The following is a 25,331-nucleotide window of genomic DNA, read 5'->3' as shown; positions in this document are numbered from 1 at the left end:
AGGTCTGAGCAATAGTAGACTGCTATTGGACTCAGTCTATCAGTCAGCTGGGCATCTCTGCTGGTTCTGAGATATAGACCCACAGGCTCTTCTTTGGCCTGGGATTCCCAGCCTGGTTACTCTGCAGGCTTCAGAACAACATCACTATTGCTTGGTCCTGAACCTAGTCCTTTCTCAGCATTATGCCAAGGTCCTCATTAACTAGGAACACTACCCTTGGGTGCAGGTCACATCATCAGTCCCCCCTGGATCTGTAACCCAGAATTGGATAGTGGAGAAAAAGCTACCATTTGATACCTGGCCCTGTCAGGCTGCCTTTAGTATGGGTCTTGGGATGCTCTAATAAGGGTCTGGGACCTCTGTTTGTTCTGGCGAACAGTCTCTCCCAGGATCAGTGTGCCCTGTGCACAGCATTGCTGACCAGACCACACTCCCAGTGTCCACAGACTTCTTTGTCTATGCTGACTGGAACAGAAAAAGTGACTCACTGTGACTTGGTCTTGGATTTCTCTATCAAAATTTGTTCTATGCATTTTCTATATCTGTTTGTAGGATTAGGGGGAGAGGCTCACTTGTACTGCTTCCTTCTTCTCTGCCATTTTGGTTTGCCAGTGAACTTTCCATTCAGCCACATTTCTTCTACTCTTCTATTTCTGAACCAGGAGAGCACGTACAGTAAGGTGTGATGACCTACCTCCTCCTGAACTACCATTTCTCCATCCCACTTAAGATTACAACTGGAAATGTAACCAAGAGAATGATGGTTCAGACTTTATAGAAGATGCTTTTTTAAGTTGAAACATATGGTGGTTGGTCTTAAGACAGCATCACAGAATCTCCAAGGCCATCTAGTCTAACCTATATATCATCAAGCATGCCCTTTGCAACTTGCCATGTGGTCTGTGCCTCTTATGCTGGAAAGCCTCCAGTGCTAGGAATTTTAACTACCTCCCCAGGCAGTTGACTCTACTGTTGGAGAGATCTGTTTTGCAATTATTTTTCCTATCTAGAGCTGAAATCTTCTTCTCTGCAAATTCTGTCCCACTCTTCTAAGTTCTGCCCTTTGGGTCTGACTAAATCAAATATAATCCCTCTTCTACACAATAGCTTTTAAATACTTGTGGGCAGCTATCTTTTATCCCTATTGAATTTCATCTTATTAGATTCCACCCAATGCTCTCCCCTGTCAAGATTCTTTTGGATTCTGCCTCTGTCATCCACTATCTTAGCCATCCCTCCCAGCTTGTGTCCTTTCAAAAATAAGTATTCCATCCATGCCTTTAACCAAGTTTTTTATAAGAATAATAAAATCACAAGGCTTAGCCCAGACCCTTGGGGAACTCCACTGGAGATCTCCTTCCAAGCTTACATTAAACCTTTATTGATAATTCTTTGAACCCAGCCATTCAAGTAATGCTGAATCAATCCATTCAATAATACTATCGTCTAACCATCATCATACCATCTTTTCCACAAGAATATCATGAAATACCATGTCAGAAGTTTTGCTAACATCCAGGTAAACTTAATCTCCAACATTCTCCCAATTTTCTAGCTTGGGAATCCTATCAAGAAAATGCCATTCTAGAGTGACCTTTAGTAAATGAAGCCGTGCTCAGTTATGATATGGTTCTGATAAGATTACTCCTTTATCTGGATGTTATCTAGCTATAGCTTTAATAATGGATTGTAAAATTTCTCCTGGAATCAAAATCAAGTTCACTGACCTTTATAGTTCCTATATTTTTCCTTTTTTGAAAATCAGGATAAAATATGGTCCTCACCAGCCCTATGATAACAGCAATCCAAATAAGCATTTATATAGACTTTACAGTTTGCAAAGCATTTTGCAAATATTATCTCCTTTTATCCTCTCAACAATCCTGGAAGGTAGCCACTATTACTATCTCCATTTTGCACCTGAAGAAACTGAAGCAGACAAATGGCTTATAGTACCTAAGCATCTGAGTCTGAATTTGAACTCATGTCTTCTTAACTCTAGGTCCAGGGCTCTTTCCATTGCCCCACCTAGCTGCCTCTCCTGTTCTTCATTGACTTTGAAATATCCCTAGCAGTGATTTAATATGATATTAGCAATCATATCCACCATCTATTTCATTACTTGAGTATATTCACTTGTAACTTAAATTCATCAAGGAAATTAATTTCTCTCTTACGGACTTCTTATTTTGAGAACTGGACTTGGAGTCAGGAAATTTTAAGTTCTCATCCCATCTCAAACACTTATTAGCTGTGTGACCCTGAACAAATGATTTTTAATATCTTTTAGCCTCAACTTCCTTATCCATAAAATGGGCATTTACCCTCAGGGTTGTTGTGAGGAACAAATGGAACAATATATGGGAAATGCTTTGCAAAATTTAAAGAGCCACATGTTAGCTATTAGCATTATTATTTAGAGGATCATCTCCCTAGCAGCCATTTTTGCTTTTATCATTCGAGTAGAATAGTCATTCTCTTTGGCAGATAAACCTAAATTAAAATGTGAATTAAATAACGTTGCCCTCTCTTTTCAGTTGTTATTGTCCCATCCAGCCAGAGCTTCAGTCCAATCCCTTCTTTGGTCCTGCTCTTTTAAGTAAAAAACAAACAAAATCTTTTTTTTTTCCTAATATTCCCAGCCAGCCTCAATTCATTCTGAGTTTGGCCCTCCTGACACTACTCTTACAGTTCTATGCCATGCTTTTATGTTCACCTTCTGTATCTTTCCTTACTTCCACCTCTAAGACATATCCTCTTAAAATCACATCTGGTTGATGAGTTCTTTATACATCCCCATTGGTGCCTTCAGCCAGTTCTTCTTCTTTCACTCTTCAGAAAAATTTTCCTCTTTATTGGAACTTTTTTTTCCTGTGCCTTCATAATTTCTTTACCATCAGCTTCCTCTCTCTCCTTAGTCTACTCACCATATATTATTTCAGTCCATAGAATCCTACCCATGTTTCCTCTGAGTCTCTTGAAATCTGTTCTCCTAAAATTGAGGGAATGGGTCAGACTCTGACCAGCTCTTCCCTTCTTCCATATTCCAAACTTTAAGAAAAAATGTTCACTACCTCCTCCCCACACCCACCCCAAGATTCCTATGGGATGATGAGAAATTCCAGGAAAAAGTTATTCTTTAATGATTTCTCCCCCGTCTCTAACACTCAGCACATAGTAGGTGCTAATAAATTCTAGTTGCCTTGATAAATGACTGCCTGATTTTTTGAAATATGTAATTGTCATGAAAGCAACCATAAACTGTGAAAGTCCTGAATTAGTTTGGGGAGTTAGAGAATACCATGATAACGGGGACCCACAAGTAGGATAGCAAAAAGAATTTTATCAAGGTAATGGAAAAGATGTTAAGAAGCGCTTACCCTTCTAACAGCAGGGGGAGGCCCTGATATCCTTGCAGAGTAAATAAGTTATATGGAGTGCACCCCTGTATTAGGAGAGCAGCAGTTTCACTGGAGCTAGGCTGAAGAAGTACTTGATATGAAATGAAGCTCTTTGTCAGAGAAGCAGCTAGCAAGTGAATCTTGCAGAATTGCTGTCACTCATTAGTTTAGCATTTAGGTGTTACAAAACCCATAAGAACAAATCAAAGGATTCCAGTGGCTAGATTGCAGCAGAGGTCACGACATGTCTGAAAAACAAAAGAGACATTTTGGTCCATCTGCCTTTACATAAATAAACTCTTAAGCAGCATTCCTCGTCAGGCACAGCTGGTCAAGAAGTTATTAGCAGCTCTTCATGTGGCTCAGACAGAGACCTCCAGCAAATAGCTGGAAAATAGAAGTCCCCCATGAGTGTGCTCTTGTGGCAGGCTTGTCATGTTTACCAAATTCCCCATCTATTTCCTTTTTCTATCCAGGTGGTCTGTAGTATACACTCCAATGACAAAATCACTTCAATTTCCCCCTTCATTGATCACCCAGGTGCTCCCTAACCATGAATCCCATCTCCGTAGCTAACACACACACACACACTCTTCTTGAATTCTTCATACTGTAAAAAATAAGAATCTCTTTGTCTCTTTTATGATTTCCTTTGCAACATTATTTGATCACACCTGCTTGGAATATTTCAATATGCTTCCTACCTGACCTCCCCCTGGCTGAGATGAAGCAGAAATGATGACTTTCTAGTCTGTTTACCAAAATACAAAGCAATAGCTCTCCTCTTTTACCTATCCCGTTCCTTTGGAATAAGGTACAGCTAGGTCCTGGAGAGTAAAAATAAAGAATCCCGTGAAATAGTCATATTACTCGAATTCAGAAGCACAGCCGTATTCCGTGAAAAAATCTAAACTACCAGTCAGGGGTGTGCTGGAGTCAGCTACTACTAGCTCACAAGAGCTGACTATTAAATTTCCAGGGTGAGCATTTGCACCTTGGCACAAGCTACAAAATCAAAGCTCAGTTTTTGCTGATTGTCTAAATGTAGGAAAGTGATGGAGAAAAATGATCATGCAGATTAAAGTCAAGAGAACGTCCATCTTTTTGGAGAGTGAGTTGTTAAATATTTACCAGCACATCACTGGTACCAGAGCAGCATCCCTGTAGCCCATGAAGCTGGCACCCTCTCAGAGGGAGTGTGAAACTGGAACAGAGCAGTTTCTTTGGCTGGGCAACAAAGCCACTTGTTTGATTTAAGCAAATTTCCTCCAAGTCTCTAGTCTTTTCTCCATCCAAGCCCCAGCCACCAGTGGTTAGCCGAGGTGCTTCCCAGCCTGAGCTTTCAATATTCCAGTCCCAGCTTGAATTCACTGCCTGTCACTCCAGGGAAAAGCAAAACCATCTTCTTTTCATCATCTTCTATGCACTGTACTGAGTAAAAAAGAACGTTAAAAACTCTAGGGGTTTTGTATTTAATCAGTCACTCTTCTTGGAAGAGGTGGAAAGCGTGAAGGAGCCCAGTATTACTGTTCTTATTTAAGCTTCTCCTTCTCCACCTCCATAGGTAAGACCAGGAAACCTTTTTGTTTATGGCTGTTGTTTCTTCCTTCCAAGTTAAAAAAAGGGGGTGCCTAGTTACCAAAGATCAAATGGCTGCCAGGGAATATTTCCCTTGAAGCCAGGCTAGCATTCTGTCAGGTGTCATCCTGAGGAAAATTGGGAGGTGTGAAGAGGAATGTTTCTGCTGTTGAGCTTGGGGTAAAAATACATCTCCATTACAAGCAGGTTATGACAGCCTCATAATTAAGCCCTCTGCGGTGGGTGGTTTTATCTAGCTATTGAGAAAACTTGGTGATCAGACTGGTGTTCTGTCTCCAGATGCTCTAGGGGCCAGCCCCAATCTGGCTGTCTCCTGATGGCATGCAGACTTGGAATTCCCAGCACTGAGAGTGGTAGCAGGTAGAAATCGAGCTGCCTGGACATTTGCCTCTTTGAATGGCTGATCTGAGAGGTAAAGGGATTGTCTCCCTTGCCCCATAGCCTCCCTCTCCTCTTTGTTTGGTCCAGGGTTGACAAGGTTCCAGTATTTTGTTTCGTGATAGTGACAGAAGTCCAGATAGGTTGGCACAGAGGCAGAGAAATCAACGCTTGTAACCCAGTTGGTTGCATTTCTGGAGAATAGGCCAATCTGTCAGGGCATTATCTTGCTTTTGATAAACAACCTTGCAAATTCCTTGTTGTCCTATCCTCTCTTCAGTTTGAGAGAACAGGCTCAAGCTGCAGAGAACAGGCAAGTCCTGAATGCCCCCTTGGGCTTCTAAAGAGATTGCCCTGGCCATCCCCACCATCCCTCCAAGGCTGTGCTGAGCACTGCCTGAGCAGACCTTCCTCTTGTTATTTCTTCATCTCCTCATTTTTTGGTCAAGAAAATAGGTTCTGGGAATATAAGCAGAACCCAAGGCCTCTGAGGATGGGGGAACAGGCATCACCACGTATCATAACCAGCCTCCCAGGAATGTTGCCATGCATCTGTCCCGCCACCCCCCTTGGCCCCTCTGAACTTTTATGCTGCATTCTGTGTCCACTGAAGCTTTCAAAAGAACTCAAACATGCATTGTTCAAACTATATCCAAATTATCTGCATCTATTTGCATCAGTTGCTCCCTAGCAACACAGTTCAGAGACAAAACTCCAGGCTAAGTATGACCCAGGCCCAGAGTAGCATTCTGATTGTGTGTGTGTGTGTGTGTGTGTGTGTGTGTGTGTGTGTGGTCAATCTGCCCTGAACATCAAAAGCCTGAAGCTGGGCCTGGGCTGACAATTTGGGATAAATTAGACAACAAACTTAGTCCTCTGTATTTGTGTGTTTGTGGATGGTGGTGCTCACTGCCAAGTACTGGCTTGTAATGTTTAATTATGCCAAGTGAAGGGCTTGAAAGTAGACTTTCTTTCTGTGAACTTCTTGGCAAGGGCCCTTGGTGGTTCTAGGCATGAGTTTGAAGCTATCTGCAGCAGCAGCTGTGCAGAATTATTTAGAGCTATAAAGGTTCAGAAGATAGAGTTGGAAAGAACTTTAGGGAGCATCTTGCCCAACCCCCTTTCATCTTACTGATGAGGAAACTGAGGCTCAAGGAGGAGCAGGGACTGCCAAGATTCACACTGAATTTTGTGGCACAGACAGGGAAGGAGGACCTTTATCTTTTAACTCCCAGATTTGTGTTCTAATTTCTTTTCACTGTACCTCAGTGACTGTAAATAGAGGTAAAGGAAGGAAGGAAGGAAGGAAGGAAGGAAGGAAGGAAGGAAGGAAGGAAGGAAGGAAGGAAGGAAGGAAGGAAGGAAGGAAGGAAGGAAGGAAGGAAGGAAGGAAGGAAGGAAGGAAGGAAAGGGGAAAAAGTGAGAGGGAAGGGAAAGAAGCAACAGAGGTTAGGTTCTTGCTAACTACTAGAGACACATTAAAAAAGTAAGTGAATATTACACTTTAGGGAGATAGCACTTAAAGGAGAGTTCAGCCTCAGGGTGGATGGACCAGAGAAGTTTCCACTACAGTAAGAAAGAAGCTGGCTCTTTGGGTTTTCTCCAGTAGAACATCTAGCTGGGAGAGGAAAAGGTAAAGGGGACAATGGCAAGGAAACTGGCAGGAAGGAGAGACTACAGTGAGATCTGGGCAGAGGAAGGGTTGAAGAAGATGGGAAGGTATGGGTACATGTTATCTCCTTGTAGAATGCATCTACTTGAAGGCAGGAATTGTATTAATTTTTCCTTTATTCCTGGTGCCTAGCACAATGCCTAGCATATAGTAGGTACCAATAAGCACTTGTTGATTGATTGATTGATTGGAAGATGAATTAGAGATGGGAGATCCTCTATGCAAGAAGATCAGCCAATAACAAGCGTTTGATAAGCCCCTACAATGTGCAAAGAATTGGGAGTAGGTCAATAAAAATAGTTCTTATCTCCAAAGAAGTTACTTTCTGGAGCAGCTGGTGGGATCAGGAATGGCCTTGTGTAGGCAGTGACATTCAAGATGAACTAGTATATGGCAGAGGCAGGACATGAGTCCATGTCTTCCTGACTCTGGCTCTGAAGCCAGTCTCTATTGACTATACCACAGTGTTTGAAGAATGTGTTGTTGTCAGTTGTTTTTCAGTAGTGTCTGACTCTATGACCCCATTTGGGATTCTAAAATGGTTTGCCATTTCTTTCACCAGTTCATTTTACAAATGAGGAAACGGAGGCAAGCAAGGTTAAGTGACTTCTCTAGGGTCACACAACTAGTAAGTGTCTGAGGGCAGATTTGAACTCAGGACAATGAGCCTTTCTGACTCCAGGCCGGGCACTCTATCTGCTGCAGCACCTTGGTGCTTAGGATATAGTATGTATTTAACACATTTATTGAATTGGGAGGAAAGGAAGAAAGGAAATAGGGTATTGAGAAAAAGATATATTCCAGAAATGGGAGATCCCCCAGGCAAAGGCACAGGAATATTAAGGACAGTTTGGCTGAATTATAGAATATGTAAAGAGAAGGAAATATATAATAACAAGTTGGCGCCAAATTGTGATGGACTTTTGAATGACAAATGGAGGTATTTGTACCTGTCCCTAAAGGTAATTAGGAACCTCTGAAGCCTATTGAGGAATGCAGTGGCACGATTATATTTGTCCTTTAGGAAATATTACTTTGGTAGCCGTATAAAAGATAGGGAGCTTTTCACCTGTAGTAAGGAAGACAGGCTTCAAATTCTGTCTTCAACACTTATTAGTTGTGTTACTTAACTAGGAAGCTATATGCTAGCAAGTGATTTAGTCTTTTTGTACTTCAGTTTTTTCACTGGTAAAATGAAGAGTTAGATCGTATGGTTTTTAAGGCCACTTCCAGTTTAAAAAATCTATGATCCTTTGTTTGGAAAGGGACACCAGTTGAGTTGTTATTCAGGTGTGTCTTACTCTTGGTGACCTCTTTTTGGGTTTTCTTGGCAAAAATATTGGGATGATTTGCCATTGTCTTCTTCAGCTCATTTTACAGATGAGTAATTGAGGCAAACTGGGTTAAGTGATTTGCCCAGTATCATACAGCTTGTAAATGTCTGAAGTCAGATTTGAACTTATGAAGATGATTCTTCCTGATTCCAAGCCCAGTGCTCTATCTAGCTGCCACTTCAATTAGGAGGTGAGTCCCAGTAGTCCAGGTGAGAAGTGATAAGGTCTGAACCTGATGACTATGTTAGTAGAAAGAAAAGGATGGATGTGAGAGGTGTTGTGAAGGTAGAAAAAACAAGCTCCCTACCTTTTATACAGCTACCAAAGTATTCAGGAATGCTCTCTCATCTCTTCTTCCCTTTCCTGACTTCCCAGAACATCTTCAAGTCCAGCTAAAATCCCACCTTCTACAGAAACCCCTTCAACCCATCTCACTTACAGTACCTTCCTTCTTTTGATTATCTTCAATGTATCCTATATATAGCATGTCTGCAAGTATACTGTCTCCCTTGTTAGACTATGAACTCCTTGAGGGCAGGGACTGTCTTTCTTTTCTTTGTAATCTTTAGTGCTTAGCACAGTGCCTAGCACATAGTAGACATTTAATAAATATTTATTAACTAACTGTCTTATGGGCATATGGTAAACACTTTAAAAATGACGGATTATTGGCTTACTGTTGTACCTATTTGGTAAAGTGAATTCTCTATACCACAAAATAAAAGATCATCAATCCACTTATGCTTGGAGAATTTTTTTTTCCTTTATTTAATTCCAATGACAAATTTACACATCAATTTTCCAAGATTACATGATTTGTGTTCTCTCCTTTCCCTTTTTCTTCCCCCTCTCCAGGAGCTGACAAGCAATTCCACTGGGTTATACACATATACTCAAAACCTGGTCCCATATTATTTATTCATTTTTGTAAGAGAGTCATCTTCTAAGATGAAAACCCCAAATCATATACTGAAATAAACACATGATAAATCATATATTTTCTTCTGAATTTCTACTCCTACAGTTCTTTCTCAAGATGTGGATACCATTCTTTGTCATAAGTCCCTCAGAATTGTCCTGGATCATTACATTGCTGTTAGTAGCAAAGTCTATTACATTTGATCGTCCCACAATGTTTCAGTTATTGTGCACAATGTTCTCCTGGTTCTGCTTATTTCACTTCTTATCAATTCACATGGGATTTTTCTTGGGAAAAAATTTAACTGGCCATTTTACTACTACTAATAATAAAATAATTAACATGTATATAGTGCATTCAGTTTTAAATACACTTGTATTTAAATACATATTCATTATCTCTTTTGTCTGCATTTAACAGATGAGGAAACCAAGGCTAAGAAAGATTAAATGAGTTGCTGAGAGTCACACAGCTAATAATTGTCTGAGGCAGGATTTGAACTTGAGCCTCTCTGAGTCCAGGTCCAATGCTCTATCTTCTTCACCATCTATTAATGTAATTCTTCCAGTTTTATAATCCCAGGCACCTTAAACTAGAGAATTAGAAATAGCTTTTTTCCTCACTTTCCTTTTTCTCCAGGTGATGTTTTGAGCCAGATATATGTGCTTTAGCTGAGCACCAACATAGCACTTGTGATTAGGCATGTGGAAACAGGAGGACCACATCGTTGTGATTTCATATGGCCCCCAATCCCTAGAGTACCTATTGCAGCAAGGTTTGGGATGTTTGTCCCTTTCTGTTTTATTTATATATACTATAAAATTATTTACTAGACTACCTGGCATACAATAGCATGCATTTTTAATAGAACAACTTGATGCCATCTATTTAACAGACATAGCTTTTACACTGTAAGAAGACTCTCTTTTATGATTTGCTTCCCAACATTACAAGATAGCAAAGCATGCTCAGAATATTTCAATGTGCTTCCCAACTGAACATCCACTGACTAAGCTGGAACAGAAGTAATGGCCCCTTAGTTTGGTAACTAACTTAGAAGAGTCTCTTTAATTAATTGCATTTTCTCAGGCTAGTGTGCTTCTTAAGGACTTTACGCAGTGAAGAACACAGGCACTGAATGTTTTGTTCTTTCCTTTTGTCCAAGTATGTCCTCTTCCACCTATTGTGAGTCACGGAGACTATATCTGCCACCCAAGGCCTTGCGACCGATTCAATCATGGGACTGTGATTGAGTTCTATTGTGATCCTGGTTACAGCCTCACCAGTGACTACAAGTACATCACCTGCCAATATGGGGAATGGTTTCCTTCCTATCAAGTCTTCTGCATAAAATCAGGTAAAAAGGGGTAGAATCACATTGCTCCTGGGAGACTTTTTTTTTCTTTTCACCAGAATTATTCATCAATCAATCAAGAAGTTTTTCTATGGGCTTTCTGTGTGCTAGGATCTATGTTAGGCATTGAGGATACAAAAATAACAATGAAATAGACCTTGCTCTCAAAGAGCTTATAGTCTGTCAGGGGAATTATGGGCATGTTCTCTTCAAACAGCCCCAGGGGTAAAAAAAAAATTCTGGGAAGTCCATGAAGAAAAATATTAAAAGGCAATGTGATACAATGGAAAGAATGCAGTATTTTGCGTTTGAGGACCTAAGTTCCAATCCCAGCTCTGCCACTTAATATCTGTGTCTTTGGCAATGTCACTTAACCTTCTTGAGCCTCAGTTTCCCTAACTGTAAAAGGAGGAAATTGGACTCGATATCCACTAAGGAAGGTCAATTTCAGCTCAAAATCTACGATGCTATAAATTTCCCTTTCATTAAATGTCTCTTGAAGTAAAGGGGTCTCTTTATAACCTTTGTTAAGAGAAGATTTCCTTGGGAGTAGCTGGGTGACTCAGTAGATAGAGAACCAGGTCTGGAGACAGGAGGTCCTGGGTTCATATCTGGCCTCAGACATTTCTTAGTTGTGTGACCCTGGGCAAGTCACTTAACCCCAATTGCCTAGCCTTTACCACTTTCCTGCCTTGGACCCAAAGTGTGGAATCAAAGACCAAACATAAGGATTAAAAATGGATAGAGAAATTTCCTTGTAGTGAATGGAGGAGATCTCCTCACTTTATAGGTAGGGCCCCTGAATGTCGGGGGTAGCTTCAATGGAAGAGAATATGAGACTAGACCCCTATCTGAGTTATCTAGTATATAAATACAAGGCTATTGCTTCCTGTCTAGTTCTGGGCAAATCTCACTTAGTAGATTCATTTAAAATGTTATGTGGCATCTAATGTGGTGTAGTATGTGCTGGATGGTTGTCAGCCATTATCTTTGCAGAACCCTAAGGGGTGCAGTAGACTTGCCATGAGCTTTTCAGTTTGTCTAATAAATCCAGCAAATGAGCACAAAGGGAACCTTTACAAACCTGCTTGTCTGTGATAGCTTTCTTGCAAATCTGGAAGGAAGTTTTACTGTATTGCTGTGTTCTCTTCTGTAACAGAGCAAATTTGGCCCAATCCCCATGAGACCCTACTGACAACATGGAAAATAGTGGCGTTCACAGCAACCAGTGTCCTTCTGGTGCTTCTGTTGGTCATTCTTGCCAGGATGTTCCAGACCAAATTCAAGACACATTTCCTCCCCAGGTCAGTACCCTTTGACTTTCCGTAGATCATGAAGTAGCCTCATCTCATCATTCACCCAGCCACCTTGAGACAGAAAAAGAGAGGATGCTTGGCTAAGTCTTTGAACAGTGCAGAGTTAAGTTTTGAGTAAGGGCATGAGGCACCACTAGGAGAAGTAGGAGAAGCTGGCTTTGAAGTCAGAGGACCTGAGTTTAAATCTTGCCTGGGTCACTCACCTGTGATGTCGTTGGTATGTGATTTAGCCTCTCTAGGTCTCCTTACCTCATCTATAAAATGACAGCATTAGACTAGATGGTCCCAGGTCCTTTCTAGCTCTAAACCTATGAACTCTGGAAGACTAACTTGACATGATGTTGACTCACAGTCGTGGAATCATATCACATGTGGGAGTTTAGATGTCCAAGGAAGAAAATAACTTTCTTCATCTTTTACAACAGGCTTGAACACTATACAAGGCAGGTCAAGCATCCATGGTCCTTTACACCTAGGAGGTTTACAGATAAGAATGGACAAGAATATCACACACACACACACACACACACACACACACACACACAACACAATGAGGTTCTTATTCCACAAAGGAATAGTTCTACTGGCTCTGTTTGTTATGGTTAATTTTGTCACTAGAAGTAGAAATCCAAGAAGGATTCCAAGATGTTGACTTTTCTTTACACTATATACCTTTCCCCACATGAGAGAAACAGTCAGCTAAGATAGAGCACTGCACCTGGAATCAAGAAAACCTGAGTTTAAATTGCAACTGAAGCAATTATTCACTGTATGAGTCTGGGAAAGTTATTTGACTTCTATTTGCCTCAGTTTCCTTTCCTGTAAAAATGAAGATTATAATAGCTCCTACTTCCCAACATTGTTGTAAGGATAAGGAAACAAGCAAGTATTGAGTCTCTATTATGTGCCAGGCACTATGCCACTCTCTTTCCCAATGTTCTCCCATTTGATATTCACAAGAACCCTAGTAGGTAGAAGGTGCTACCATTACTTCCATTTTATGTTTGAGGAAACTGAGGCAAACAAAGGATAAGTGAAATATCTGAGGATGCATTTGAACCCAGGACTTTCTGTCTCTAGGCCAAGATTTCAATCCAATGAGCCATCTAACTTCCCCCTCTTCCTCATTATGTAAGAACAAAGGTTCTTATCCATTATTGTTTAATGGAGTTCTCTGGCAGTCTAGAGAATAAACCTCATCTCAAATAATGTCTTTTAATGAGTGAAATAAAATTCATAGGATTACCAAGGAATACCAAGGAAATTACCAAGGAAAAACCATTTATGTGAAATATAGTTATCAAAAAGACAAGTTCACAGACTCCTAGGTTAATAACTCATATCTTAGAGAACTGTCTGAGGCATTAGATGAGATTAAGTGATTTGCCAGTGCTTACATACTAGAATGTGTCTGAGGCAGTACTTGAACCTATTGGTGTTGTTATTAAGTTGTTTTCAGTTGTGTCTGACTCTCTGTGACTCCATTTGGGGTTTTCTTGGCAAAGATTCTGGAGTCAAAGTTTTCCATTTTCTTCTCCAGCTCATTTTACAGATGAGGGAAATGAGGCAAATAGGGTTAAGTGACTTGTCCCAGGTCACATAACTAGTAAATGTCTAAAGGTCAGATTTGAACTCAGGAAGATGAGTCTTCCTGGCTCCAGACTTTGGCACCCTATACACTGCACCACTGAGATAATTCCAAGCTGGTCTTCTACCCAATATATCATGCCACCTCTACCTTTTTATATGTAATTGTCTTCTCCCCGTCCCTACCTTTCTCCTTTTTAATTTTTTTCTTTCTCTTTTCCCTTATATCTTCCCTTTCCTTCCTCCCTCTCCCTTTTCCATTTACATAGTCATCAAGAAATAGTTTATCATTCTTTTAATAATAGCTCAGTAATCACCTGTATTATACTGTCAGTTCACATCATTGACCTCCATGCAAGTCCCAAGTCCTCCATCTCCCCCTGATAGCAATAATAGAGTGAAATTCCTAGTAATGCACTAACAACCAGAAGTATAATCTCTGGAATGTATTTCCTCGTAAATTCCTATTGGTGGCCTATGGGATACCTTAGATAAGAAACCATTCTTTAGAGAAGGGCACTGCCACAATTTGCCATGACCCTCCTCTCTAAGTGAGATTTGCCATGGCATTTTCAGCCCTCTTAAGTGAAGGGTAAAACGAGAAGTAAGAAGCCTTTTTTTTTTTTAAGATTTTCCTTCAAGTTGTTTTATTTTTTCTCCCATTATTTCCTCATCTGAGGCCCACATCTTTCCTCTTTCCCTTAGGATTATGCTGTTCTCACTGGTTGTCCCTTCCCACCATAAAGCTTTTCTTACTCAAGGAAGCCAAGTACCCTCTTGTTTCTCTCCCCAAAATCCAGTCAGGAATTTTGCCACCTCAGTTAAGTATAAACAGAGTCTAGTCATCCCACTTTTGCTTGCCACCTTTGTCAGGTTCCAACTCATGAACCTGGTCAGATTTCATACAAAGAGTCAACAAGGATTTCTTCAACACTTACTATATAAACAGCAGTTTGCTAGGTATTCGGAAGATCAAAGAGAATGAGAAAACAGTTTCTTTCCTAGAGAAACTTGTCATGAAATAGAGGAGGCAAGATATATCTCCAAAAAGCAATGAGGAAACAGAAAAATAGTTTGACCAAATGATCTCATCAAAGTGGACCACAAGTGTCTTGGGAAGTCAGGGAACACCTTAGGAAAATAGGATCATGGATTTAGAGATGAAAGGGACCTTATGGATCTCTATAAATAGGACATCTAGGCATCTCTTCCAACCTCTTATTAAAAAAAAAAAAGGAAATTGAGGCCTCATTCAAGGTTACGCAGGTAGCAATGGGGAGAGCTAGGATCTAACCAGAGGTCCTTTAACACCAAAGCCCTTTAAATACTTGAACCTATATGTTAAAAATTAATTCCTTGTGAACGTACATGGAGAAGGAAGCAGGGAGGAGAAAGGAGAAGGAAAATTCAAAGGGAGAAAGGAGGATAGAGGAAAAGACAACTATCTGTTTTTTCACAACCCATCCAAAAGAGACTATTTTTTCTTTAAGATTCGATCAGATCCTCTTCAAAGTCAGAAGCCTTAAAAATGACTGTAGAAAGCTTCCCAGTGACCTCAAACCTTATTCTTAATTTCAGAGACTTGGCCTTCTTAGTGATTACAGATAGGTGAGACCAATTAGTATGCGGCAGTTCCTTCATTCTGTTAGGTCTAGGGCTTTGTCCCCCACAAGATGGTATAGAAGTGTCATTCCTCCTGATGAGAAATGCCTCAAGCACTGAAGCCACTGTGGTCAATCCTGGGTTATTTAGAGACTAATCAGCTAGCTGATTTTTTTACTTCTTCTCCCCTACCACTCTCTGACCGTCTGGCTACTTTATTGATCATTGATTGCCTTCAGAGGATGAAGACAGAAATGAAAATCAAATAAGTTTCAGTCATCAGCAGTATTGGTCTGGTTTTGTGAGTGTGCATGTGTGCGATTTGGAATTGACTTCTTTATGGTTTCTTAGCGGTCTGGGGAAAAGCACAGCTTTATTCTTTGTAGTTAGAGAACTGATCGCTATCAAAGAAAGAGAAGATGGAGAGTCAATAAATATCTATTAAATTATTAGTGCCAGGAATTATCCCAAGTGATGGTTAGAAAGAAAAACAAGACAGTCTCTGCTCTCAGGAAGGACCCAGGACATGAAGATGTGCACCAAACAGAGGAAGATGAAGGAGGCAATGAGATGAGACACCATTACTAAGGAATGGCCAAAAAGGATGTGATGATTTCTCATTTTGGAAGCGAAACAAAAGAGATGGAGGCTGCATTCTACCATTTGGGTGGGATCCTCTATGCTGACCTGGCCATGGGATGTACACACTGGTCTGGTCAAGCTACAAGCAAGGTTGGAGGGATTTAGGACAACTATGTGAGGCAGTGTTGTCTCACAGCTTATAGGTCTGATCACATTGTAAGAGTTTTAGGCAAAAACAGAAGACCTCACTCTGTCATTAAGGCCATAAGGCATTCCATATCTCTGCCATCAGAAGTTTCCTATAGGGGCAGCTTGGTGGCTCAATGGATTGAGAGCCAGGCCTAGAGATGAGAGGTCCTGGGTTCAAATCTGGCCTCAGACACTTCCTAGCTGTGTGACCCTGGGCAAGTCACTTGACCCCCATTATCTAGCCCTTACTACTCTTCTGCCTTAGAACCACTATACAGTACTGATTCTAAGATGGAAGGTAATTGTTTAAAAAGAAAGAAGGAAAAGTTTCCTATCAACAGTAATCCAAGGCTTGAGTCCACATCAGAACTTTCTGTATGTATGTGGAAATCCAGTCAGAATACGATAATAATTAGATGTTAAGCTCCTTGAGGGCAGAGACTATCTTTTGCTTTTGTGTGTATATGTGAGTCCTAGCACTTAGCACAGTTTCTGGCACATAGTAGGTGCTTAATAAATGTTTATTGATTGATTGATTATTTCTACCTATAGGGGCAGGATCAAGATTCAACCCCAGACCCATGACTAGAATGTGATTCTTGAAAAGGATGTGCTATTCAAAAGAACCAGAAGCAGGGACAGCTTGGTGGCTCAGTATAGAGCACCAGACCTAGAGATGGGAGATCCTGAGTTCAGACACTTCCTGTGTGACCCTGAGAAAGTCACTTTACCCCAATTGCCCCACCCTTGATGCTCTTCTGCCTTAGAATCAATATTGCCTATTGATTCTAAGACAGAATGTAAGGGTTTACAAAAAAAAAAAAAGAAACAGAATGAAACTTGGTAGGTATAACTGTTAAATCTTACACTTGGGTTCAAAAAATCAGTTTTACAAGTGTATGATATCTAACTTGAGCTTGGTGAAAGGAAGGATTTCTTAATAATGAAAGCCATAGCAAAATAAAGTGGACTTCTTCAGGGTAGTAAGAGTTCTCTCACTGGAGGCTTTCATGGAAGACTTTTCAGATAAAAGGGGATCCTTGTTCAGGTATGAGTTAGATTAAATAGCCTTGGGCTTCCCTTCTAACTCTGGAATTTGGGGATTCTTTGATGGGTTAAATAATTTTCCTTTTATTATTAATGAATATCAGTTTCCTTTAAGAGCCCTCTCCCCTATTACCAGGAATAATAAAGAGCCAGTTCTATAGGTAGCCCCTTCGTTTTGCCCCAATATGTTCCTAGAAATCACACCAGAAGACAAAATGAAGGGGGGAAAGGTAATGTACCATTTCCTCTTATGTTCTGATAATCCTCTAAATAGACTATAAATCCTAAAAGTAGATTATATATATATATATATATATGTATATATATATATATACATGTATACATTAATAATATATAAATCATTTAGAAGAATCCAGGTTTAAAGTTTGTAGTTCCTCATTACACCACCAGAGGGCAGGCCAACATAATTGGTAAAGGGAAATGTAGCCAAAGTTGCCTTAGACTATTTGAGACCTACCAGTTGGAGGTTAGCAAATGAGTGGATTGCTCATTTGCCAACAATCTATGATCAATTATTGACATGAATAGTAACAAAAATAGGAAAAACTATCTGTATTTCCCATAAGTTGGTTGCCATCTACCATGAATAAAATCTAGAGCTGGAAGGGACCTTAAGGAGCATCCAGTCCAATCCCTTTATTTTATAGATGAGGAAACCTTAACTTGCTCCAAGTCACAGAGGATTTAGCAGAGGCAGGATTCAAACTTGGATCCTCACCCTCCAGATCTAATGGGCTTTTTTCCATTACATTATACTTAAGCCCATATAGGTCTTCTCCTCTAAAGTCAAAAAAGGACAAAGCAAAAGGCAAGCATGGAGGGATCAGTCGATCCCAAAGGAAACAAAAAGATAAGAGGAACTTGTATGAGACTGGAGAGCCAAATGTGGGAGGGAAAATTGTATTCCTTCTTGAAAGTCAACAGCTCTGCCCATAGGGATTCTTTTATGTTTTAATAAACGACTAATTTTTGACCCTGAGCAAGTCATTTAAATCTGTTTGCCTCGGTTTCTTCATCTGTAAAATGAGCTGAAGAAGGAAATGGCAAACTGCTCCAGTATCTTTGCCTAGAAAACCTCAAAAAGTAGTCCCAAAGAGTCAGGCATGACTGAGAAAAGGATAAACAACAATAAACGACAAACATTTATTTTAGTGCCTATAGTGTCCAAGACACTAGGGACTCATAGTCAAAAATGAAATAGGTGGGGCAGTTAGATGGCCCAATAGACAGAGAGCCAGAAGATGGCTGGAGATGGGAGGTCCTGGATTCAAATGTGAACTCAGATATTTCCTCCTTAAGTGACCTTAGCCAAGTAAATTAAACCCAAATGCCTATCCCTTCTGCCTTGGGGCCAATACTTAGTATCCATTCTAAGACAGAAGCTAAGGGTTTTTTTTTTTGTTTTTTGTTTTTTAATGAAACAGTCTTTGTCCTCCAGGAGATTACATTCTATCAGGAGAGGCAACATTTAAATATAAAGGCAAAGTAATTTTGCGAGATATGTTCTTGTCTTTTTGCTTTGAGCCTAAGAAATTCTTCAGGCTTAAAGCTTAACAGATTTCCACTGACCCGTGACTATTTGAAAATCATAAGATCATTGAATCATAGATTAAGAGCTGGAAAGGGCCTTCGGTGCCATCAAGTCCAGCCCTCTCATTTTATAGATCAAGGAACTGCTGATAACATCACATCTTGGGGAGACGGTGAGCAGGCAGCCTGATGAAACTGTTATCACTGACATTTAACATTGACAAATCATTTTATGTACATAATTTTATAAGGAAGACATTACAGGTGCTATTGTTCCCATTTTTATAGATAAGGTAACTGAACCCAGTGAAGCCCCCCACCCCCCCCCGTCACTGCCAGTTTTATCATTAATGACAAGATAATAATGAAACTCAATGAAATAACATATCTCAAATGCTTTGCAATTGATTATGAATGGGTCAGAAGTGGGGTTTGAACTCGGGGGGGGGTGCTCTTTGGAATCTCCTTTCTGCTTTCCTCCAGGTGGCATTTCAAATGTCAGTGCCATTAATCTGCTTCTCTTCAATACAGGGGCCTCTCAGGGAGCTCCAGCAGTGACCCTGACTTTGTGGTGGTGGATGGGGTACCCGTCATGTTGCCTTCCTACGATGAAGCTGTGAGCAGCAGCTTGAACGCCTTAGCCCCAGGATACTTGTCTTCTGTAGGCCAGGGCTGCCCCATGCCAGCAGAAGATCAGAGCCCACCAGCATACCCTGGTTCAGGGGACACAGACACATTGCCAGGGGAGGGTGAAACCTGTGACAGCATATCGGGCTCTTCAGAGCTACTCCACAGTTTGTATTCACCACCGATGAGCCAAGCAGGAGCACGACCTGTTTTAGAAAGAAGCAACGCAGTAGACGCCACGTCTGTAGAGGTGTCCACCGGCCCAAGCATTGATATTGCTGATGGTAAATTTTTTTTTCTCAGTACTCTAAATCAGCCCTACAAAGGAGAGTCAGTATTATTCAACCCATTTCAAAACACCATTCTTCCTCGCGTAGCTTAGCCTGCCCCAAAGTGCAGTACCCCAAATCAGACTGCTTCCTACTCCCTCAGCATAAAGTGCTTCTCTCTGAGTACAGTGGGAAGACTCATTATGATGATGAACGATTCTCATCACCTCACAAATAAGCCAATTAGCTCCGTTTTCAGGAGTTGTAAAAGACCGCCAAACAGTCCAGGGCAGAAGGTTTGGAGTTTGGATTATTCAGTCTTTGTGTGTAATGTCTAGATTATCATGTTAAAAAAGTTTACAAAACTTCATTAAAATATTGTTTGGGGAAAGAACAGTATGCATCTATGTCAGGGGAGAGAAAACACAGTGGTATATTGTGAAGATGTAATGGGTTTGTATCTATACTATATTTCCATAGAAGAAGGACAGGGGTAGGAACTGGACCTGTCATTTCATTTTTTAGGGATGCCCCAGCCTGATGGTTCAAATAAGTAATCAGTTTAATAAAATATATTCGAATATCCACCCCCCCCAGGTACAATCACTTTCTAAGACAATCAAAAAGAAGTTCAGGAAAGTAAGGGAGATAAAAGCCAAGGGCAAGGAGGTTCCCTGGGGTCTCAGGTGCTCTTGCCAAAATTCTAAAATTCTTTCGTATTCTTCTTGCCCATAGGGCCCACAGCTGGGTCCCAGATCAACCCACTTGGGGCAAAGTTAACTCCAACCACCCCACGTCCTCGCCATAGCTTCTTTGCAAACGACAGTTCCAGCTGGCAATGTGGGAACGTGGGGTGTTTAATTCATGCCTCTCCCCAGTTCCACCGGTATCCTGGCGGACCACAAGGGAGCTCCCAGTGACAAACTTCCCCTACTAATGCAGGTCAGCATCTTCTCTGAAACTTACAGCCTTAGAGAGTTGCCTAGAGCCCTGGTTGCCCAGGGTCACACAGCCAATATGTGTCAAATGTGGCTACCCAGATCTTCTGGGCTGGTCAGGAGGCCAGCTTACTGTCCATTAGGCCAAACTTCCTCTCTCGTGAAGCTGTTTTACATTTCATCGTATGTGGATGATAATGTAAAGCTGTATGTATTCATATCATGGCTAAGGACTGAGCATTGGTTAATGGTAAAAACAAAGCAACATAAGGAATGCATTCACAGAACTTTCCAATTTTAGAGCTGAAAGGGATATTAGGAACCATCCAGTCCAACTCTTAGAGAATCATAGACAAGGGACTAGAAGGCATGAGCTAGTTCAGTGGTGTCAACTTCAAGTAGAAAAGGATATTGACTTAGATAACCATAAATTAACATTTTCTGTGTTGTATTGCATTTTTATTTATTTCGTTAAACACATCTCCATTGCATTGCCATCTGGTTCCAACCATACTGGAGAGTTTAGTTTGGCTCCCCACGGTCAGCTGTGAGTCTGGCACCTCCGACCTAGTTCAACCCCTTCATTTTACAGATGAATGACTAAGAGTTGTTGAGGTCACATGGCAAGTTAGTGATAGAGAGAGGACTAGAACTCATGCCTCCTGACCCCCAGCCCAATGTTTTTATTTTTGTTTTTCCCCATTGTACTGTATTGAACAATCATTTATCAAAAGTTATTATCTGCTTATTTCAAGCCGTCCTTCCACGCCTCACAAACGTCCTATTCCGGTGCTTTATGAGGGGATGGCTATAACTCTGAGTAATCAAAAACTCTAGCAGGCCATCACAAGCTAGGAATGCTTCTGTCATCGGCACAGCTAAGTTCAGTGAAGTGGATCACCACTAGGCTGGCCACCAGGTGACCGGATTTTTGATCACAGAAACTCAGGAAGAATCATTTACTGAATGAAGGAAGGCTATGGTTTCTTTTGCACAAGGGACTGCCCATACTAATGAAACTGGAGATATTTAAAATACTAAGTCCTTCCAAGATGAAAATCATCAGTCCTCAAGTCAATCAGTTAATAATCATTTATAAAGCCAATGAAAATGTGTCTAAATTTTCACAAGTCTGTTTAAATTATGTTTCCTAGCAGGGAACTAGGCCAATGCTTTTTATGGGCTGTCATCTACAATCAAGGCATAGGTAATAAAGTCAACAGGTGATTACCCTTTACAATAGAAACAGAGCCCTGATTTACAACACATATACCTCCACAGGCCTAGACTGCATCTTGCAAACAGGGCCAACCAGATAAAAGTTCTATTGCAGAAAGAGACACATATTTTCCTAGCCTAATGAGATTAGGAACTGGAGAGAAGGGAATAGGGGGAATGTGAAGAAGGAGGGGACAGAGGAAAGATGTGTTAATGTCTAGGGAAAGAGGAAGCACAAATCCAAAAGATATAAATTGCCTTTAAGTTCTGAAAGAAATTAAAGTGATTACTTCTCTTGCTTCTGAATGACTGTGGGGCAGAGTGATAAAAGTATATACCTCATAAGATCCTTGATTTAAAGCTGGGAGTAACCTGAGAGGTAATGTAATTTTGGAGGCAGAGTAGAAGATGAGGTCCATAGAGGGTAAGTGATTGTCCAAGGTCATATTGGTAGTAAATAGCATAGCTAAGATTTGAACCCAGATCTTCTGGCTTAAAGCCCAGGAGACTTCCCACAGCCCCACAATACCTTTCAGTTCTTCAAGAATCATGAATTCATCCTGTCAACAGTGCATATTCCATGCCTGCAAATAAACAAGTCAAGAAACATTTTCTAAATGCCTCCTTTGAGCAAGGTATTGTGCCAGGCACTGAGATTACAAAGACAACAAAATGAAATTGTCCCTCCCCTCAAAGAGCTTACATTCTACTGGGGAAACACACTAAGAAAATACAATAATTTGATGAAGGAAATGGAGCTACAAGGATGGGGGACTTTTTCCCAATAGGAGGCACCTGAAATGAGTCTCAAAGGAAGGAAAGGAATTTGTTGGTAAAAGAAAAAGAGGAAATGCTGTCCAAGGATAGAGGAAAGCCAGTACATTTAGTGAGGAGATCAAATTTCAGGGAATACCAACAAGACCAGTTAGTTGGAACATGGAATGTGGGAAGGGAAATAATGTGAATAAATAGTGGATGATTCTTCATGAGTCACTTGGGCCCAATAATTTGTCCCTTGGTGATCAGAATTGGGATCATTTTCCTTTTCAAAATTTCATAACCTAATTTTCAGAAGAAAGGCATGGAGTTTGTCTACAGGCTTGTTTGTCCACTGGAACTGTTTTCAGTCTTTCCAGTTTGGTAGTTACTGTTGACATAGCCTAGAACATAGTCTCTTTCATGCCTCATCTAATCCTTAAATTATTAGAGTAGAGGTTTAGCAGAAGTTGGCAGGGTGGGTGGGGGTTACTTTTCTTTTTGTGGAGGGGTCTAGACCCATAATTTTAGGGGTCCACTGTGGAACCTCTCTCCACTGATGTAAATAGGTCACTTTCCTGCAACTTACAACCTTTAGAGAATTGCCCAGAATACTCAGAAGTTAAGTGATTTAGCCAAAGTCACATGGATAGTATGTGTCTGAGGCAGTAGATGAACTCAGGTCATTCTGACACTAAAACCAGCCTATCAACTATCCATTGAGTTCCATTGTCAACTAGGGGAGGAGGGAGGCATTACCCTTATAGGAACCTTTTGTACTCATCTTTTTTTTTTTTTACTCTTACCTTCTGTCTTAGTATCATTTCTAAGCCAGAAGAGTGGCAAGGGCTGGACAATCAGGGTTAAGTGACTTGCCCAGGGTCACAAAGCTAAGAAGCATCCGAAGTTAGATTTGAAACTAGGTCTTCCTAGCTCCAGGTCTGGCACTCTATCCAGTGTTCTACCTCACTGCTCCTACTCTTCTTACCTTCTAATGATGAATGACAGCATCATACAATTTGAGCTTTGAGGACTCTTTAAAGAGTACAACATTCCATTTTACAAGATTGAGGTAACTGAATGAAATTTAACCTGAGGTCAGCTTAGTCAGAGTAAGCCAAGAAACTCAATGGGCAAGCCTGTCTCCTAGTAATAGCTCAGTATAGCATTCTTAGTGGATAGATGTTTTGAATAAAATATTCCCAAGCTACACATCCCATAGTCTTTCAGTTCAGTTGACTACTTGGGCAGATGGCAAAATGTAATGAATTCTTCAGGTGAATGAGCAGCCTGTAAGGTGACAATTGTTTCCTTTTGGGCAGAAGAAACTCGAGTGTTCCTTTTCAGCTCTAAAATTCCATGATTCTCCAATTCCATGGCAGGGTTGGTCTAGTTCAAGTGTTCTTAACTGTTTTTGTGTCATGGACCTTTCTGGCTTTTTGAGACATCTTCTCAGAATGATGAAGTTAAATCCCTAAAATAAAATATATAGGAATATAAACAACTTACATTGAAATACAATTAGAAAAATGTCTTTCCATCCAACTTCATGGATCTCCTAGAAGCTATCCATGGACAACCTTGGGGATCCATGGACCTTAAGTTGAGAACCCCTGATCTAGTTGGTCACACACTGTGAAATGCTGAGTTACATATCATCTGTGATGAAAATATTTTAACAAGTAAGGGAGAAGCGGGGAGGGGATTTCACAAACCCATTGACTACAATCCATCTTGAATAATTGCTATTTTAATAATTTTAATGACTGCCTATCCATTGTGCCATTTTTAACTGCACCACTCTGTGTGTGTTTTGTTTTTGCAGAAATCCCACTGATGGAAGAAGATCCTTAGCCTGTTTATTATCCAATTGCACCTTTGGGAGAGGAAATCGTTCACTCTAGTGGGTGGGGTGTAAATGAAGAGATTTTGGGGATTGGGGAGAGGTCTTTGTTTTTCCTATTTATCCTCAAGGTGACAGCACCTGATTTTGTGCCCCTCGGATACAGCAGTGGGGTTGCCTAACTCCGCAGTGATGGTTCTTTCACATGAGACTTGGGGATTATTTTTCCAATGCCAATAGTCCAAGATGGGAAGGGGGAAGGAACCCTTGCAAGTCCTTGGATTAAGATAATCAGTGTATCTCCATGTTGAGAGAAGTTGAATGATTCCATACAAATCCCACTGAATTACACATCCCATTGAATTATTGTTATGAGTAATATCTGCCTTCTCTGAAAGCATGTCATACTATGTAAATTTGCTTCTAAAACCTGCTTTGTACAATCTCTGGACTCCGGTTTAGGCTGAATCAGTCTAAGGAAAAAGAATCTGTGTTGGGCTACTGAAAGCAGAATTGATCCCCTTTTTACATTCAAAAAGAAATAGGTTTCCAAAGGAAATCTCTTTCCTTGGTTTTTGGACAGTTTTCTTCATTGTGGATACTATCCGTCCTGAGCAGGGCTAAAGATAGAAAATATTCAATGATTTGGATATGGTAATTAAACAGCCAGCCATCAGAAACTCTTAAAAGAAAGACTCATAGCCAGACTGGGTTTTCTGGAGATTTCTTTATTCTGTAGGTGAAGTAGGCCTTCTGTCCCATAGACCATCCAAGGTGAAGTGTTGGTATTTATATTTATGGAACACTAATATGAATCCATTGCATTTGCTAAACCCTGTTATTTTTCCAGATGGCCAAAAAAGTGTTAGAATACCAGTCTCATGGTGGAGAAAGTATTGAAAAGGATACTTTGTTGCAACATTTTTTAAAGAAAAAAAAATACCCTTTACCTGTTGTTTGTATTTCTGTGAATCACTAACTTATCTCCTGCTGAGCATCATACTGTTTAATTGTTTGCCTCCTCTAAACTTGCCCTAGCCTCATTTCCTGAAACAGGAATGATTGAAGAAGGAAGAAAGTTCCTCAGTTGATGGGCATTTTTCTTATCACATGTTGACAAAACCCATCTCACAGCTAAGTGTTAGGATT

General features: G+C 40.5%; 1 protein-coding gene across 8 annotated transcripts in view; it reads left to right on the top strand.

The window, feature by feature from the left end:
* SUSD4 (sushi domain containing 4) overlaps positions 1–25,131 on the top strand; it is a 255,988-nt gene extending 230,857 nt beyond the window's left edge. For 4 of the 8 annotated variants that reach the window (XM_056815989.1, XM_007481464.3, XM_056815986.1 and 1 more), the window contains 4 exons: positions 10,469–10,660; positions 11,817–11,961; positions 19,063–19,442; positions 24,165–25,131. In XM_056815989.1, coding sequence (XP_056671967.1) covers positions 10,469–10,660; positions 11,817–11,961; positions 19,063–19,442; positions 24,165–24,193 — 746 coding nt within the window. In that variant the 3' untranslated portion in view covers positions 24,194–25,131. Of the gene's footprint in view, positions 1–10,468; positions 10,661–11,816; positions 11,962–19,062; positions 19,443–20,162; positions 20,367–24,164 lie in introns of those variants that run through there. The other 4 variants (XM_056815984.1, XM_056815987.1, XM_056815985.1 and 1 more) reach the window with 1 other exon arrangement.
* Positions 25,132–25,331: the final 200 nt, after the last annotated feature.

Source organism: Monodelphis domestica, chromosome 2 (assembly GCF_027887165.1).
Source record: "Monodelphis domestica isolate mMonDom1 chromosome 2, mMonDom1.pri, whole genome shotgun sequence".
NCBI lineage: Eukaryota > Metazoa > Chordata > Mammalia > Didelphimorphia > Didelphidae > Monodelphis > Monodelphis domestica.
The sequence above is the reverse complement of the archived record's forward strand: the minus strand, read 5'-3'. Positions and strand labels throughout refer to the sequence as shown.